Source organism: Ricinus communis, chromosome 10 (genome assembly GCF_019578655.1).
Source record: "Ricinus communis isolate WT05 ecotype wild-type chromosome 10, ASM1957865v1, whole genome shotgun sequence".
NCBI lineage: Eukaryota > Viridiplantae > Streptophyta > Magnoliopsida > Malpighiales > Euphorbiaceae > Ricinus > Ricinus communis.
Window position 1 is genome coordinate 20,859,263 of NC_063265.1, and position 19,152 is coordinate 20,878,414.

The following is a 19,152-nucleotide window of genomic DNA, read 5'->3' on the forward strand; positions in this document are numbered from 1 at the left end:
CAAAAAATATAAAATAATACAGAAAGATAAAAAGGAAAACTTTGGAGAAAACAACTTAAAAAGGAGAAGAGGACCACTCTAATAAAAGAAAGTTCACATGATATGGTACCAACTTGAAGTAATAGAATATTAATGAAACTATTATTTTGCACTAAAATGCTAAGAAAGGGAAAGCAATTGATCTTGATTATTCTTTCCTAATATGGCACCTTACACCATTATCTTTGCCTTAAGAATGCCGCTATCCTTTTATGGCAATATTTTACACCATTATCTTCTTCATCATCATTGCTTGCTTTCAATTTTTTTAATACTAATGGAGTATCAACAATGTTTTCTTTTTTTTCTCTTTTTATCAATTTGCTCCGACATTGCATTGGGTAATTACATCTTTACTGTTATCCCAACTACCTATCTCTCTCTCATATATATATATATATATATATATGCTTCAATTAGTATAAAAAAAACCCTTTATCTAGTGATTGTTCCGGTGGCTAATTATGAACATAACAATGATACTATATACAATGATGAAAAAAGTGCCGTCATTTAGCGACGGATACAATCGAAACTAACTGACGCTAATTTTATGGACATATTTCAAATTTATTGCTAAATAAAATAACATAGCAGCAAATCTTAAATTTTTTTTTTTTTACTTTTTCCGTTCACTTTTATTGATTTTAGCATTGAATTTAGTCACAGATTAGCAAATTCTTTTATTTCTCATGCCTTTTCATTTTCTATTCACTAACTTTTGAATTTAATGATAGATTTTAAAGTTTTTTATTTTTCATACTTTTATCATCATCGGCTCATCTTTTTGACTTTAGCAATGGATTTGTTCGTCGCCAATTTTAATCTTTCTCCTCTTCCTTTCATTTCTTATCTCTATTGTATATTATTTTTCATTTCTCTTAAAAATTTAGACATGTAAATGAAAGATAAAATTAAATTCAAAAATATTATCTAACAGTAAATTAAATTTTACCAAACATAGTAGCTACGAATTTTAAAAATATAATTAAAAAAGTGTCACTGATTTAGCGACATTCGCCACTAAATTTAGCAAAGATAGTTTTTCCATTATAAAAATATAATGATAAGCAGAACGACAGCTGGATTTTTCCCCACTAATCGTATTTAGCGACGAATTTTTCCTTCATTAAATGCAAGGTTTCTTTTCAGTGAATTGCATGTCATCCTTTTTAAGAAGAGGATTGGCCTAAGAAGAATATAATTTGAATAAGGTCATATTATGTACTTCTTTTATTCAGTCGAGTTCAATATAATATATTCTCATTAATATTAGTGTATGTTGAGTAAAATGACTCCAATTCAAAAAATTTCTAATTATTAACAAATAAAAATACTAATAAAGTTATTGTTGATTGAGTTAATATATTAAGTTTAATTCAATCACATTTGAAATGAAAGAAATTGTTATATCTATAAATCATTTTTGCACTCTAACGTCTAAATTATAATAATTTAGGGGGTTATTCATTAAGTTTAATTCAATGAATTTGCTTCTTCTTTTTTCCTTTTTTTGGTTTGGCCTCTGTATTAAGACGTTGTTGGTCTTCGAACATAAGAATATATGTGGCTGTAAAAAATTGAAGTGTTAGGCCGGTGATTACATTAATGGGACACAGTGAAGCAACTCAAAATGACCCAATTCTTGCACAAGTTAGATCGTCGCATTCCATAAATGTTAGGCCATTGGGAAAAACCAAAAAAGAGAAATTCGTAATGGCAAATTTTCCATGGCATTGTCATACTTCAAAACCAAACCTGAACTAACTCAGTTGCATTGTCTCTCTGCAAAAGATTCGCGATTTATGACACATATCTTATTCATAGCTGTGGCACACCAAATTCATTCTGATGTTTCAACTCAGTTTATTTTTGCTTACCCTTTTTTCTTCCATAATATAAATCTACTTTGTATTGCTCTTTTCTATATCTATAATCACAATATGTAAAAGTGCTTAGGGAGGAGTGATAGGCAAATTAGTGGAAAAGAAGTTGATGGATTTGGTCTTTTACTAACTAATGTAATTTAATAGAAAGACAATAAATAATTGTAGTTAATAATTTGGTCAAAATACTTAGCTTAGCCTGAGCTTCGGAGTACCTACGATAAAAGTTCACTTCAGCTCATGGTACCCTATTCTCTAGCCTCTTATATAGATTTGAAGGTCTTTTAATCCTATTAGGACTAATCTTTTTAGTCGTTCACCAGTGTCTTAAGTTGCATTGGCTTACTCAATTAGAGTCCGAGTATAATTTGGTCTTTAAAACTTCAAGTTGTACTTAAATTTAGATGCAATCAATCACGTGTTTTCAACTATTATTACTCGATACATGATGGTCAGTTATCAGTAGTATAGTGATACAATTTGTATAGCTATAAAACTCTAGAATTATTATAAATAAAAAATTACAATAAATAAAATTATAATAGAGTTATAATGATACTAATCATAGAAAATAGTAATTATATTTTAATATTATATTAATTTATAAATTAATTATATAATAATTTTAAATTTTAAGAAATACCATTTTAATTATATTTATGATGATTGTGACATATGGGACATAGTATATAGGATCCCTACATTAGCTATGATTAGATTATTGGTTTATGACCTTTCTATCACATAGCACCATACGAGTTAGATATTTTCATCTTTGGTTCTCATATTTGTGAGATTAAAATTTGTTATTCTTTCGGTAATATATGTAAAAAATAGTTATTTACATACATGCGTACATTAAAATTCCAAATTTATTTACTTTTGCTGTTTGCGTGTATTATTAACACTAGATAATAATAATTAATAGCTAATTAAAAAATTATAAAAATTAAAAAAATTAAAAATATATATTATATATTCAATAATTACTATTTATGTTATCCCTTTTAATTTTCAAAGATTTTATTATATGAGTAGACAAATAACAATTATTACATAATAAAATGTATTAGATATAATTGATCAAGCTAAATTAATATTGAATTTAAATAGTAAATGCATTAATTTATTTGTAAGAAAATAAATTAGAATAAATATTTTATTTTTTAAAACATTTTATCAATTTTTTTATACTAAAAATATTTATTTTTATTTTAAATTTATTAGTTGTTGTACTATAACGAGTCCAACAATTAATATTAAGTGTAATTGTAGAAATTTAATTTTGCTAGGATTTTCGATCATTTAATATAATTAAGTGTAATTCTAGAAAGGGTCTGAAAATATATAAACGATGTATATTTGTATGCATTACATATATATTCATTTTATTTATAATGCATACTTGGACTAATCACAGTTTAATAAAATTATTTTTATTAGAAATTAATTATTACTTCAATTTTCGTATTTATATTCACTAATTAAGGTTTTATTAAAAATAGAAAGAGAAAAAAAATTAACAAGCATTAGTTGTTATTTTAATATAATATAATTATTTATTTTGTGTTTTAACTTAAGTTTGGTAATTTGATTAAGATATTAAATATATAATCAAGTGGATTAGAATTAGAGTTGGATACAAATTATAATCGGATTCAAATATCTAACACATCAATCTATTTTATGAAAATAGACTAAAATTTATTTTAATATTTTATTTTAATAATATGTTAAAAAATTATTTTTATTTTAAATTTAATAGTTATTTTATTTCCTATTATGTGGATAATAAAATCTAACTATTGATATTCACGTTCATAAACACGTGAGTAGAAAACTAGTATATATTAGACCACGAAAGAGAGAAATTTTTAAACTTACTAAAATACTTTAGAATTAATCAATAATTATTAATCTTATCTTATTTTTATATGTAACTAATTTAATTTTTAAATTCTAATAGAATTAATTAGTGATTAATCTAATTTAATTCTAATTCTATGATCATTTTAGATACATTCTTAATCATATAAAAAATTGATAAATTACTATATCACAATATATATATATATATATATATATATATATATATATATATGGAGTTTAGATAACTTAATATAAATTTTCATAAAAATAAAAATAAGAAGTCAGAAAAAAAGATATAATACTGTTAATTTTATTTCATTAATATATCAATTCATGTGTTCATCATTATTATTATTACAACACTTTATTGGTACGATTATTGCAAGTGAATTACTTCATATAGTCAATATGTTTTTATATACTAAACTAATTATCCATTCAAGTATATATATATATATATATATATATATATATATATATATAATTGAGTTTTATTGTTGTATCTTATTATAAATTTAAGTTGTATATGACGTAAATAAATGTTTTAACATATTTTGATTTTAAAGAACTCATTCTTATTTTATTGTTACTGAAATTCAAATGTAGCATATCAAGCAATATAGAGAAAATACCAGTTATATTGTTTAATGTCTATTTGCTATTTAATATATTTTTAATGTTTTTCTCCTTTTTATCATGAAATTTTAAAATTTACCTATTCTTATATTTTATTTTTTAAATATAAATATTTTACCTTTATTTAATTATTATTGTTTACTATTAAAATATTCTATTATAAGATTAGAAATTTAGAATATATTAAAAGTAAAATATTAAATTTGTTTCATATTTTTCTATTAATATGAGTAGTTTATTTCAATACTTTTACTAAATTAATACTTATTAAAACAATATAATTATATTATTTAAAAAATAAATAAAACTAATTATTAAACTAAAATCAATTATTTATGATAAATATTAATTTTCATAAAAATAAAATAAATTAAATAATATATAAATTTTAATATTGATAATGAGTTATTAAATCAAAGAAATTTTTTTAAATATTTTATGATTTTACATAAATTTATTTAAAATTTAATTATTCATTAAATTTGTAAAGTATATAATAACATATGAATTCTTACTATACGGTAAAGAAAACATACTTATAAAAATAATTAAATATTTATAATAAATATTATATTATATATTAATTTATCAAATATTTTTATATCATAAATGTTGTGATAATAATAATATAATCCAATAATATGTGTGATGCGCAATGCATATGCAAAGCGGTTTTCGAATAACATATTTTTCAAAAAATTTATAAATTCATATCTACAATTCTATTTGTATTTATAAGTTAGAACTTTATATATATATATATATATATATATATATATATATATATATATATATATATTAAGGAGAGAAGGATTTTAGATTAATTTTTTATATTTTTACATTAATTAAATTTGAGTGTTGTCCATGATTGATTCGGTAAATCTAATAATAGAAAAATAACATATACAAATATAAGACTCACATGATTTATCGACTTCTATTCATAAATTAAATATGAAAGAAAAATGATATCCTTGCTTCATTAACCTACTAAACAAAAAACTAAAGATTATAGCCTTTTGAATATTTATAGTATCAATTATAAATGCCTAACAACCTAAATAATCTAAACCGTTATAAAAATTACTATTTTTGCCAATTGATAGTGTAATACTATATATATACATATATATATTTAGAATATTTTAATGCTTTAATTATATTTTTATATACATAATATGTAGAAATATATATATTTATTACTTCACTTTAACTTTATTGTCTAATTTATTAATAGTCAAAAAGGAAAAATATAAGCTAAATACTGCCAAATGGACTTAAATAAAACTGTTGCTGCTAAGATTCAGAATGAAAGACGTATGGACTACTTATCACAGGCCTAGCCGAATATGCAAAACCCAAGAAAGAAGGATTTAATTAAGTCTTTTATGTTATTATGGACCATTATTAGTTATTTATTTTATTTATGATAGTTAAGAGATGTAGGAGATAACTCTTAGAAGTCTTGTACTTAACGGAGGACTCTACAAGAGGAATCTCTACAAGTAGTGGAGATCAGTTTCACAACAGATATACATTTGATCTGCATCTGTCTATTATTCTTGTCTTTGTAATTCTCTCTATAGTTCATCTTCACAAATACTTTAGTTTAGTTTTCATTGTTCTTTTAAGGTTTAAGGAGTTTTTAAAAAGTGGAGAATGAGGATTGATCATCCTCCTACTTAAAGGATTCTGGATTTAAAGGGAGCTTTTACTTTTTGTCTTATTTTTGTATCTTTCTATTTAATTACAATGACCGTTGGATTAAATATGTGAGGCTAGTTTCATAAGTGTTTAGTTTAGCTTTTTTATTTATATACGAACCTTGTTATTTATTTATTTAATGAATGATTTCTTTACCTTCATATCTTTATTAGTTTCAATTATTATTGTTAATTGACCATCATATCAATTTAATAATAGTACTTGGTATGAAAATATTTAGATTGAATTTTTTAAAGACACCATCTTTACTTCAATCTATATTGATAGAAGAAACTTTAGTTGCATTATTAGTTTGAGGAGCTAAAGGAAAATGTATCTTATCATCTTATTCGTTAGATCTAGGCTTAAAATAAAACAAATGGATCACTAAGTAAGTAGCTAGGTTAAATATTAGTTTTATCATATAGTTTTTATACATTATAATCATTACATATTTATTTTGTAGTTGATTATATTTATTTTATAAATATTTCACTTCTCTAAAATATTGATTTAAAGTGTTTAGATTTAATTTTAGTATTTTTGCATGATAGTTAGTCTTTATAATAACACCCTGCAGTTCTTTGTGAGATCGACCTCGTGATAAACTTACCTTTACTATAAGAATAGTTCATACACTTGTGAGTACATATTGATAGATATAGTTCATACACTTGTGAGTACATATTGATAGATATCGCTAATTCTCTAAAAATGGTCAATTTAGCCATAATGTAGCAAATTGAATGTAATTTTTGGCTAATTAAGTTGTTTGTCCAAATTAAGCACTGCAAACAGTGACATATACGCTAATTAGAAAATGAGATATCCAAACTGATGGGTCATAATGCTATATTATTTATACATTTTACTTAATTTTGATTTTTTTTTAAATTGCGTTCACATTACCATTATGTTGCTTAATTTTGACCAACAACTTAATTTGGCAAAAATTGCATTCAATTGGTCAAACCATGATTAAATTGATAATTTTTAAAAATTTAGCCAAAATAACAAACTACCACAAAAATTTAAATTTTTTAGACTATTAGGCCAACTATAAATTATAAATTATAGCCTAAGATTTTTTAACTTTTCAATTTATTAAGTCTAATAGTTTGTGGGTCTCATTATAAATAGTTTTTTTTCTCACAAATGAAAATATTAAATAGATTATTTTCTTAACTCACGACCTTCTCCATTTAACCGAATCCACAACAATTAAAATCTATCTATTTAGTTGATTATTTAAAATACTAAATAAAATATTAATTAAAAATAAAATCAACAATAAAATCAAATGAACATATAAAAAATTGTAGATAAAAAAAGTGAAAATAACACCAAAAAAAAAATCAAAAGATTACAATTAATGAGTTTGGGTAAATTCAGAAAACAATTTAATAATAATTTATAAAATTATGCCTAAAGTATTAAAAGTAATGTCCAATATCCAAGTTATCATCTAAAACTAATCTTATTTGTGTTGTGTTCAACAATGAACCTTGTAGTTTAAAAATTTTATAAATTCTTTTAATATTAAAAAGTCTTAATTGTAAATTTAATAATTTTTTTAAATATTTAAATGAGCTAATCTAATTAAAAAGCGTGCTATTATGTAACATTAACAATGTCATTTTTTATTATTGAAATAAACCGAATCTATATACAAGTGTGAAAGAGAGAGGACACATAAATTTACTAAAATAACCTTACTGATTAATTCTTCGTCATTAATATGTTTGCTCGCGGTAATTGTGGCCTCTCGGGAGAATCGATGACTGCATCTTTGATGCACTTGCTAGTACTAGTACGTACATCTGAAAATTCTTAATTGGCTAGTTGTAAATAGCTCCAGACTATGGAACAAAGGATTATACCGGACTTACCTACACCGAGGTATTGACGGTGATTCTCAAATATCGCAGAACAGAATGTGATATGATGAGATAGAATGCAATAGAAAGAAAGACACAGGGAACGGGTTACCACGGTCAAAGCGAACCCTTTCATTGTCATTTATTAATTAAATTTATTAATAGAAATATTAATAATTCATCAGATACAAGTCTAACTCGAAGAGTCCGATTCTATTAAGATTTTCAATAAAATAATTTTTTTTTTATTAATTGAAAAAAAAAATATCTTATACATAATATACCATTAAATTTGTTAAAAGAAAAAGTGAAGCTTAGAAACAACTAAAGATGACATTCCTGCTATTGGTTTTCTTTTTTCTTCATAAAATATGATTTTTAATAAAAAATAGAGAAATCTACAACAAAAAATTCTATGAAAAATTATTACTACATAGTATAAAATATACAAATCTAATGCTATAAATAATAAATTATTAAATTTGAGTAAGAAGTCAAAATATTAAAAAAAGAAGAAGAATAGAAAAATCTATATCAAAAATAATCCTTAGTACTTTTGTATGGAAATCTAGACTATACTATAAATGTGGTATTTCTCATATATAAAAAATTATGGTAGTTTAAACTATGTTTGTATAATAATTTCCAAACTTAAAAAAAACATATTTAAGTTGAAGGAGTCATATACACCAAACAAACATAAAATATATAATACTATATAGAAAGCTTTGAATAAAACTCTAACTCTATTAAGATTTTATTAATAACTAATAAAAATAAAAAAATATATATATTACATTCTTATAGTCTATTTTAATACTTGACAATATATGTATTATAATTTTATTCTGTGACTGATTTTTATTTTACTTGAGCAATTAAATATCAATTTGGTGTATAGAGTATCAAACAACGTAGTTCGATATATTCTTAGGACTTAGGATGTGATTAATCAAGAAACTTTTAGCTAAATACTTGAGATATAAAATTTTATTTGAACTATATATCTTTTTTTAATTAATTGTTTAAAACTTCAAAATGGATAAAATAACTACTAAAAATAACTTGAGTAGGTAAATTAAAAATATATAAAGTATTATTTTTGTGTTTTTATTATATTTTTCTATTTTGTTTTTAGACTTATTAACCTGATCGATGAATATATCATCTAAATAATATTCCATATATGTAGATGTAATTTTTCATTAAATATTTTTTTTCTTTTAATATTTATTATTAATTAAAACAGATTTAAAATATTTTATAATGACAAATTTAAGTAAAATCTTTACATATATAAAGATTATATAAGAAAAAATACATAAGAGTTCAATTATTAATATTCACATGCATTTTAAAAAAATTAATTTATTGTAAAATATACATACAGAAAAAGGATGATTAAAAGATAGTAATATGGATGATAAAAGTATTGCAAGAGCTCGCTGATAAAATTGAGCAGCGCTTCAAGAAGAACATCAATTAGTAAAATAGAAAAGAAGTGCTGTGTGGTTGTACAAAAGATGTCTTCTGGGTACGTTATTATATTGTATATAAGAGAAAAAAGAAAAGAGAAGAAGAAGAAGAAGAAGAAGAAGAAGAAGAAGAGAGGGTGAGTGTGAGTGTGAATGAGAGTGAAAAGACGAGTCAAACGTCAAATCGAGGGTCTTGAAATCATAAGACAGTCAGTGGATGTGTTGTCAATCAATTGGATTTTCTTTGTTTTCTTCATTTTCCTTTTTCTCCTTTTTTTTTAAATAAAAAAAAATAAATTATTATTTTCTTTTTTTTTTTCATTTTCAAATTTCCACAGGGCAAAACAACAGCTTCCTCTTTTTTTTTTTTTTTCTTTCCTTTTAAAAGAATAAAATAAAATGATAATAATAATAGTACATCTTTCCTTTCTTTCTTTCTTTCCTTCCCTTTTTCCTTTCCTCTGTGACACCAAACAGGCAAACATCCAACAAGGCAACAGCAGCAGGTTTTTATCAGAAGCAACAAACAGTATCAATAACACTCTTTCTTTCTTTCTTTCTTCCTTTCTTTTCCCCTTCTGCTTTTGCACGTGCCTCAGTCTTGTCTCACGTGCAGTTCTGCTCCCCGGCCCGAATCCACAATATATATATAAAAATAAATAAAATTAAGACATTAATTAACTTCTTGTTGTTGTTGGGCACTAGTCCCCATACTCGAACATGAACCCCCTAGACCCGGCCGACACGGTTCCCAACGGCCCCAAATTCTTACTCCCCCACCACCACCACCACCACCACAACCTCCACCTCCACCTCCACCACCACTTCTCATGGGCAGGCTTATATTAATGAGTAATGCCCACATGATTTCTTTTTACACTAATGCCACTTCAATTATTTCCATCATTTTCAATGTGTCACTCTTTGTTTGTGTCTTTTTCATTATAAATTAATACAGCCCAACTTACCCTTTTCAGTTTTTTCTTTTTCTTCTTTTTATATTCCACATTTTTTTTAATAATTTGCTCCAAATTTCCACATTTAAATGATTTGGTTATACATGCATTCATTTGCCATATGCTCTTAATCTTTTAAAGAAAAAAGAAAAGAAAAAAAGATACCATAATCATTTTGTTTATGACATGTCTGGTAGATTAAAAAAATTGAGGAGACAAACCTCATTTTGGACACCCAATGTGCTTTAAAAACATCCTAACTTCGAGGTTATCTTTCTTAAGCCTCATAATTAAATCCTCACTTACACTTTTCAAGTTTATTTAATTACCAATTACCTTCATTTTTTCCCTGTTAGTTTGAACTGCATTATCTTATTTTATTTTTATATAAATCATTATGAATTAGTCAATTCTAAACTTATGAAGACAAAAGAATTTTTCCTTTTTTTACTCTCTTATAAAGTTGATGTAGTGGGCTTATTAAACTTTTACTTTGTTAATAGATATGCACCCAAAAATATTCAGTTTTGGGATAACATTTTATTATTCATAAATATTGTATCCGACACGTTTTAAATTAATTATAATAATTTTAAATAAATATAAAAAATATACAGTTATAAAAAAAATGATATCAACAGAATTATGAAATTTTAAGAATTAGATTAATATAAGCGATGAAATATTTTATAATTTTTATTTCTAGCGAAGGATTAAGATATTTTTCACCGGTCGTTTCTTAAAATAATAATAGTGATAATTTAATTTATTTTCTAAGTATAGTTGTCGTTTTTTAATATATAATATTATATATATATAATATGATTTGAGAAGCTATTGAATATTAAAAATATTAGTTTAGTAAAGTTATGAAATAAAATATGAAAATAACATATTCAAAGTGAATTATATGTATGACTTAAAGTCAATAAACTACAAAGAAGAACCTCGCTTAAAGAAAAATAAAAAGTAAGGTTTTCATTGTGTGCTACATGAATGAAATTTTCCTATGAAATAGTTGGCTCAGAGAATAATGAATATTTAAAATTAATTAAATCACTTTCAATTAAATTAATCAAAATAATTCATGTAATTTTTTAATATATAGTTCTTTCATAAAAAAAAGTATATGTTTATATCATCAATCCAATAAGCGATTATTAAAAAAATCATACTCTAAAACAAGTCTAATATCATTTTTCACTGAACCATGTTTTCTTTATTAGTTTTTCTTACAATTTTATCTTTAAGAAATTAATAATTCTAAAGGATTTTCTTTAAAACATATTAAACATTAAATTATAGAATTATTCATTATTCATTTTTATTTAATACAGAATAGAATTGATTTTTAAGTTTATTGACGTGCAAATTATGAATCTAAAATTAATATATTATGGAATGATGGCAAAAATTACTGATCTTTTTTATTTTATTTTTATATAGTAACAAAAAAAAAGTATACAAAATACGATTGAGATAATTATAATAGAAAGTGGAGATCCACTTAGACAATGCAGAAGAAAATAAGTTTTATTCAATCTCAACTATCAAAATCTAATAGCTCAAGATTTTATAATATATTCTCTAAATAAATCGTATTTTTCCCTTTCCATTTATTAAAGGATTTCCTATGAAATTTATATTCCATACTCATTAAATATTTGATTTTTTTGTGAACTATTTAAATTGTTGTATAAATTCTTAAATTATTTTGTGGTATAAAATACGTTAATGTCTTGCTTCATTTTGAAAAATAAGAAGGAATAGAAGTATGATAACTTATATATATATATATATATATATATATATATATATATATATATATATATATATATATATATATATATATTTATTTATGAGACTTAAATTTTTTGATCTATTCCTTTATCTTTTATATATAAATTTTTGTATTGATATATGTATTTATTTCTGACACTTGGGATTTAGGTTTATAGATAATTTTGTGATTTTTCTATTAATTTATAGGTTATTCTTTTAATTAAACACTGATTCTAATTTTAAAAAATAACATATTAATGATAAATTAGTTTTTTAATTTGAGAATGATTATCCTAAAAAAAGTATATTAATTATGTTTTAACATTATGTTAACTAATAAATTACTTTCTATTTATATAATAATTCTAATTTTAGAAAATAATATTTTAAATATTAGATTCACTAATAAATTAATTTTTTAATTATATAAAATGATGATTCTAAATAAAATAATATCAATTATATTGATAGTATTAATTTATATAATATTAGAACTAATTATTAAATATTTTTAAAGTTTTAAAATATTAAAAAATATAAGTAGGATAATTAATAAATTTTAATTTGCTGTTCTTTGTAAAATATAATGAATAAATATCAAATATTAAATTTTATTAAAATTAATTTTATAATTATAAAATAATAACAGTCGTGCAACACATAAATAAATTACTAGTATATACTTTAAAGAACGAAGAAATGAGTATAATATAATTCAATATTTTGAAAGGCAACAACTTAAATTGCAACCTCCATTAGGCGGAGGTAGCAGACCTCAACTGGATGCCAAAACCGAATCAAATTTTGAACTGGAAGTTCTAATTATATAAATTATATTTTTATTTAAAATTTATTAAAAATTTATTTTATTTGAAAAAGACTTAAAAAAAATAAAAAAAAATTGAAAAAGATATTTTAGTATTATAAAATATATTGATAAATTTTACTTATTTTATTAAAATTTAATTTAGTTACAATTAATTTCAGACAAATTTAATTATGTAGAATTCTAAGCTACTTTCACTTCTATTAAAAATACATAAATTCTGTATTTATAAATAAATTCCATTAATTTTATAAATCTCAATCAAATACTATATAAATATGAAACAAAAAACGTATGATTTGATTCAATATGATGATTCTAATTTCAATTTCATACATTTTGAAATCTAAAAGAATGAGTAATTTTTATTTGCTGTAAATCAAAAGATAGCGGGTAGCTTTATGTAAAAACAAGTTCTTAGAGAAAGAAAAAGATTTAAAGTTAAAATGGAACCAACCATTTCGGTTTAAGTTTTGAATCAATATAAACCGGATTGTGGATAAACATACATGGAGGTGTTCAACTAGATTAACCATGCAAAATAAAAATAAAAATCTATTTACCCTTTAGTGAATGAGAGAAGAAAATATAAAACTTTTAATATGTCTAACTACTCATTATAAAATACATGTTTTCCTTTTATACATTTGAGGGTATAATTATTAAAAGCTACAATTGTCATTGGATTTTAATTACAATATGATTATTGTGAAATTAGTTACTAGACACAATTCCCTTCATTAAACACCCAAATAACAAAGAAAAGTTAAATGGGGATGGACCCATACTATATTAGTCTAGGAGTCAACACAAATTAAGTCATAAAGAATATCATTTTGCCTCAAAGCTACATGTACGTCCAAAGTATATATTAATATTGATTATGAGTCCATCAATTTTTTTTATATGTACAAGTTTTAAATTATCAAATATCTTTCCCCAATATTATTATTAAAGAATAACAATAAAAATGAATGCTTAGTTATTTATTATTATTATTTGGAAATTTATTGATTAGTTTAATTCTCATCCTCCTTTTTTTAAATAGCTCAGCCGCCCAGAATAGCCACCCATATTTTCCTTCTCTCTCTTTCTCTCAAAATATCCCACACCACACCATACTACTCCATCGAGAGAGAGGAAAAAAGGAAAAGAATCTCTCCATCTCTCTCTCTCTCTCTCTCTCTCTCTCTCTCTCAAAACACAGTAATACATAATCCATCATCATCTTCTGCAAGAACACAACACCAAAATCAAGAAAACAAGAGAAAGAAAGGGGGGGGAAAAGAAATGACCTCTATCTTCTGCTTCTTTTTCTTCTCTTGCTTTTCTTGATAAACTTTTTTTTGGGCTTGGTTGTATTTTATTGTTTCTTGGTGTATACAGCAACAGCCCTAATAAAAGGAAAACAAGAAAGAAATATATAAAGAAAGTGAAATAAAGGAAGATGACCCTTGAAGACTCCTTAAGATCTCTGTCCCTAGATTACCTAAACCTTTTGATCAATGGACAGGCTTTCTCGGATGTAACTTTCAGTGTAGAGGGTCGATTAGTTCATGCTCATAGATGTATTTTAGCAGCAAGAAGTCTTTTCTTTAGGAAATTCTTTTGCGGACCCGAACCACCATCCGGGCTAGACCCATCCGGGTCGAGAATAAACCACCCGGGAGGAGGAGGAGGAGGATCAGGAGGAGGTGTTTCAAGAGGAAATAATGTTATACCAGTAAACTCAGTGGGATATGAGGTGTTCTTGTTGCTGTTACAGTTCTTGTATAGTGGACAAGTCTCTATTGTCCCTCAAAAGCATGAACCGAGGCCTAATTGTGGTGAAAGAGGTTGTTGGCACACGCATTGCACCTCAGCCGTTGATCTTGCTCTTGATACCCTTGCTGCCGCTAGATACTTTGGTGTTGAACAGCTTGCATTGCTTACTCAGGTTTCTTTTTTTTTTTTTCCCCCTCTTCTCTTCTTGTTTAATTATCATCACTCTCATCATTCTTTCTTTCTTTCTTTCTTTTCTTGCTTCTCTCTCTTTCTCTCTTTCTTTCTTTCTTTCTTGCGCACAGAGTATTCTTGATTAGTGTGTGGAGTAGTCACTCATGTATGTCTTTGTGGGTATGGAGGTAACTGGTTTTCTTGTTTTTGTTTTTTGGGAAGTGGGAATGGATTTTTTTCTTTTGAAGTGATTCTATTTTTCCTTTCGTTTTTTCTTTTTTTTTTCTTTTGTTTTGGGGAATTCTTATTATCTCATGGTGGTGGTGTGTTGGTTTTCTTTCTTTTCTTTTTTTTCTTGGATTGACGTTCTCTGTACATCTTTTATGTTCAATTTCGTTTCTTGAAACTTTCTTTGTTGATTCTACTCCCATTTTTTACTACTTTCTTCTAATAGTACTCATTTTAACACTTCTCTTTTGTAGCAGTTAATCCAATTATTGTTGTTTCAATTTTCTTATACAGTAGTATTCTTTGGCTTCTCTTCTTCTTCTTCTTCTTCTTCTACCTCTTGACTTCTGTTCGTTTTTCCAGCCAATAGTGATCAAATATACTACTTTCATTCAAGTCAAATGATGTCAAATATAAGAAATTGTAAACGTCTTGATTTCATGTAAAAGTTTATGTTTTTCCTTGAATTGGATTTTTTTCAAGCCTTATCTTCATGCCCAAAACTTTCTAAATATAGTTCTTGATCCCCAGTCTTGTCTTCCACAGTATGCAATCCAAATTTATCCCAAATATAAACTTTCCTCATTTGGGTTCTAGGATTGTAATGGAAGCAAATAAAAATGGACCATCTAATTGAACAGAATTTTAGCACCACCACTAAATCCCCTCATTCATTAATTCATAAAAGCTAGTAGCACTATCATATATAATTTGATTCATTACCATTGCTGTTTTTTTTTTTTCTTTTCTTAATAAAATTATTTGAACTGCAGAAGCAATTGGCTAGCATGGTAGAGAAAGCTTCAATTGAAGACGTTATGAAGGTCCTAATTGCTTCAAGGAAGCAAGACATGCACCAACTTTGGACTACTTGCTCTCATCTCGCAGCAAAATCAGGCCTACCCCCAGAAGTCTTAGCTAAACATCTTCCCATAGATGTTGTAGCTAAAATCGAAGAACTACGCCTCAAATCATCGCTTGCTCGCCGATCACTAATGCCTCATCACCACCACCACCATGATCTTACAACAGCAGCTGATCTTGAAGACCAAAAAATTCGGAGAATGAGAAGGGCATTAGACTCATCAGATGTTGAGCTAGTCAAGCTTATGGTAATGGGTGAAGGACTAAATCTAGATGAAGCATTGGCTCTACATTATGCAGTTGAGAATTGTAGCCGAGAAGTAGTTAAGGCGTTGCTTGAACTTGGTGCAGCTGATGTTAACTATCCGGCCGGACCGGCAGGGAAAACCCCACTTCACATTGCAGCTGAAATGGTTTCACCAGACATGGTGGCAGTACTTCTAGACCACCATGCTGACCCTAATGTTCGAACCGTTGATGGGGTCACACCACTCGACATTCTTCGAACCCTAACCTCAGATTTCTTGTTCAAGGGGGCAGTACCTGGATTAGCTCACATTGAACCAAACAAACTGAGGCTGTGTCTTGAGCTTGTACAATCTGCAGCTTTGGTTCTTTCACGTGAAGAAGGGAGTGTGAATGCACCAACCTCGACTGCAATTTATCCACCAATGAGCGATGAACATAATAGCAGTAGCAGTGGTGGAAGCAATCTTGCAAACTTAAATCTTGATTCAAGATTGGTTTACTTGAATCTTGGTGCCACTGGTTGTTCGGGCCAAATGGGATCATCAAGAATGGAAGGAGATGACGATCATAGTAGCCACAGCAGCCAGCAGAGAGATTCTATGAGCCGGCACGACCCAACAATGTATCATCACTCTCACGAGTTCTAGCTCAACTCTCTCTCTCTCTCTCTCTCTCTCTCTCATAATTTAGAAGTATAAACATATTATCTTTTCTCTCTCTCCCTCTATATATATATATATATAAATATATATAGATATATTATATATAAGAATCAATGATGGAGGAGAGAAAGACAAGTTGGAAAACTTCATGAAAGTTCATGGAGAGTATTATTATTATTAATAGTATTAGTATTATTATTATTGGGTCATATATATATATATATATATATATAATATCCTTTTCTTGTCAGTTCTTTTCTTTAAATCCATCTCCTTTTCTTTTCTTTTCTTGTCATCTCTTTTCTTTTTCTTTGTGTTCTGTGTTGCTGTTGCTGTTGTTGTTGGGTTTGTTTCTTTGTAGGCTTCTTTTCTTTTTTTTCAATGATCATTATACGAATGAAGAGAGCAGTTTCATTGGAGATGGATGGGATGTATCTTTTCTCATGGGATGAGTGAGACAAGGAGAATCTGAGCTTTTGCTCTCATCTTGAGGAAGAGAAGAAGATAGGAGAGGAGAGGTTATTGTGATGAGAAGAGAGAGAGACGCAGGTCAATCTTTTCAAACCAGGCCTGTCAACTCCTTTGTATTTATTGATAAATCTAATATCATGGCCTATTTATTGCTCCTTTTTATTTTTCTTGTCCCCCCACCCACCTTCCCCATCATCAAATATTTATATTTATACACACATATATATACACACACACACATGCATACATACATGCATATACTACAAAATTCTCATTTCATTAATTCATATCTTATCTGTGTTGATATTTAATATGAACTATATTGAATTTGAAATTTTCAGTCCTGGTGAGAGAAAAGTAAGAAAAAAGATGATTTAGGTTTCAAATGAAAAGGAGGAAGAGAAGGTTAGTTAAGAAGCTCAAATATTAGTAGAATTTTGAAATGTCTAATAAATGGTGGGGTTTCTTTGGGTTCATTATAGGGCGCTTTGTTCGGACATAGGTATTGCATATTCTATTGATTAAAATGAGCTGTCTCTTCTCCATTTCCCCTTTTCTTTTCTTTTTTCTCCTTTCCTCTCATTCATGGGCTTTTGGAGACACTTGATTGGATGATATGATATGGGTTCTTTATTTTTCTTTTAAAATTGATTTGTCTAAATGAGTATATATGATTATTTTATAGAGCAAATCAAGTGGGTTAATGGACAGAATTTTGATTGGTTGTCTTGCATGGATGCAACACTGAGTGTGACCACACACGACTGCTTAATATATTGGTATTATCTAAACGCGGATGCTTTTCTCCATGTTAAATCCTCTTTTTTTGTCCCCTCTCTCTTCTTCCTCCTTGCCTTATTTGGTCTTTTTTGTAACTCCAATGAAACATGCACCTAAAACCCTAGCTAGGCCTTTTCTTTTTTTCTTTTTTTTATTATATTACTATTACCTTCCTAAAAACCTGTGGGTTTGTTGGTCTCTCCTCCTTTTCTGATCCCTAGCTAGCTGCTCCATTTTTTTTTTCTTGCATTCATGATCATGATCATCATGTTCTTTCTGTCTCTCTTCCTTTGACTGGTCTTTCATATATATATATATATATATATAATTGCTAAAACTTGCAATTAATATACTGTTACTATAAACTGCAAGATTACTGCCCACTAGAAATCATCGGGTGTGATCTTTTTCTTTCATACTAGAAACATGAATAAGAATCGAATATTTGCAGTCTTTTGTGTAAGCTGCCAGTTGATTTATAGTTCATCCTGCTGTTGCATTGTGTGGTGGATTGTCACAGTGCTTAATCACCATTTGTTAGGCACTCCATGTGTAGTCAAAACCTGAGCTTTGTACTTGCTTTATAGGTTGCATTTTTTAAACCAGGTTTCCAAATTGAGATTTTAGCTAGTTTAGGTCATTTCAGTCAGCCAGAGTGCTAAATCTTTCATTCAGATTTTGGCTGTAATCAGTGTCTGCTCTCCACATAAATAACCATATCATGCATTTGATGAAACTGGGATTCATTTTTGGTGTTTTATAGGATTTAATGATCTTGAAACTTAGCTTAGAATCTATTACTTCGACATTTTGACATTTTGTTACAGGTTTGCAAGTGCTTAGACTACTTAATTAATATAATGATTGATACATTTTCTTTTTTCCTCTCTTTTTCTTTTTTCTTCATTAAGAC

At 26.4% G+C, this 19,152-nt stretch overlaps 1 protein-coding gene across 2 annotated transcripts; it reads left to right on the forward strand.

Moving 5' to 3' along the window:
* The first annotated feature begins 14,108 nt into the window (after positions 1–14,108).
* LOC8286651 (BTB/POZ domain and ankyrin repeat-containing protein NOOT2) lies at positions 14,109–17,619 on the forward strand. 2 transcript variants are annotated; one of them, XM_002531457.4, is made up of 2 exons: positions 14,109–14,986; positions 15,987–17,619. In XM_002531457.4, the coding sequence occupies exons 1-2, from the start codon at positions 14,498–14,500 to the stop codon at positions 16,971–16,973; spliced, it is 1,476 nt and encodes a 491-aa protein (XP_002531503.1). In that variant the 5' UTR covers positions 14,109–14,497; the 3' UTR covers positions 16,974–17,619. The 2 variants fall into 2 exon arrangements, with proteins under 2 accessions (XP_002531503.1, XP_025015278.1); XM_025159510.2 differs by lacking the exon at positions 14,109–14,986 and adding an exon at positions 15,025–15,173.
* The last annotated feature ends 1,533 nt before the right edge of the window (positions 17,620–19,152 follow it).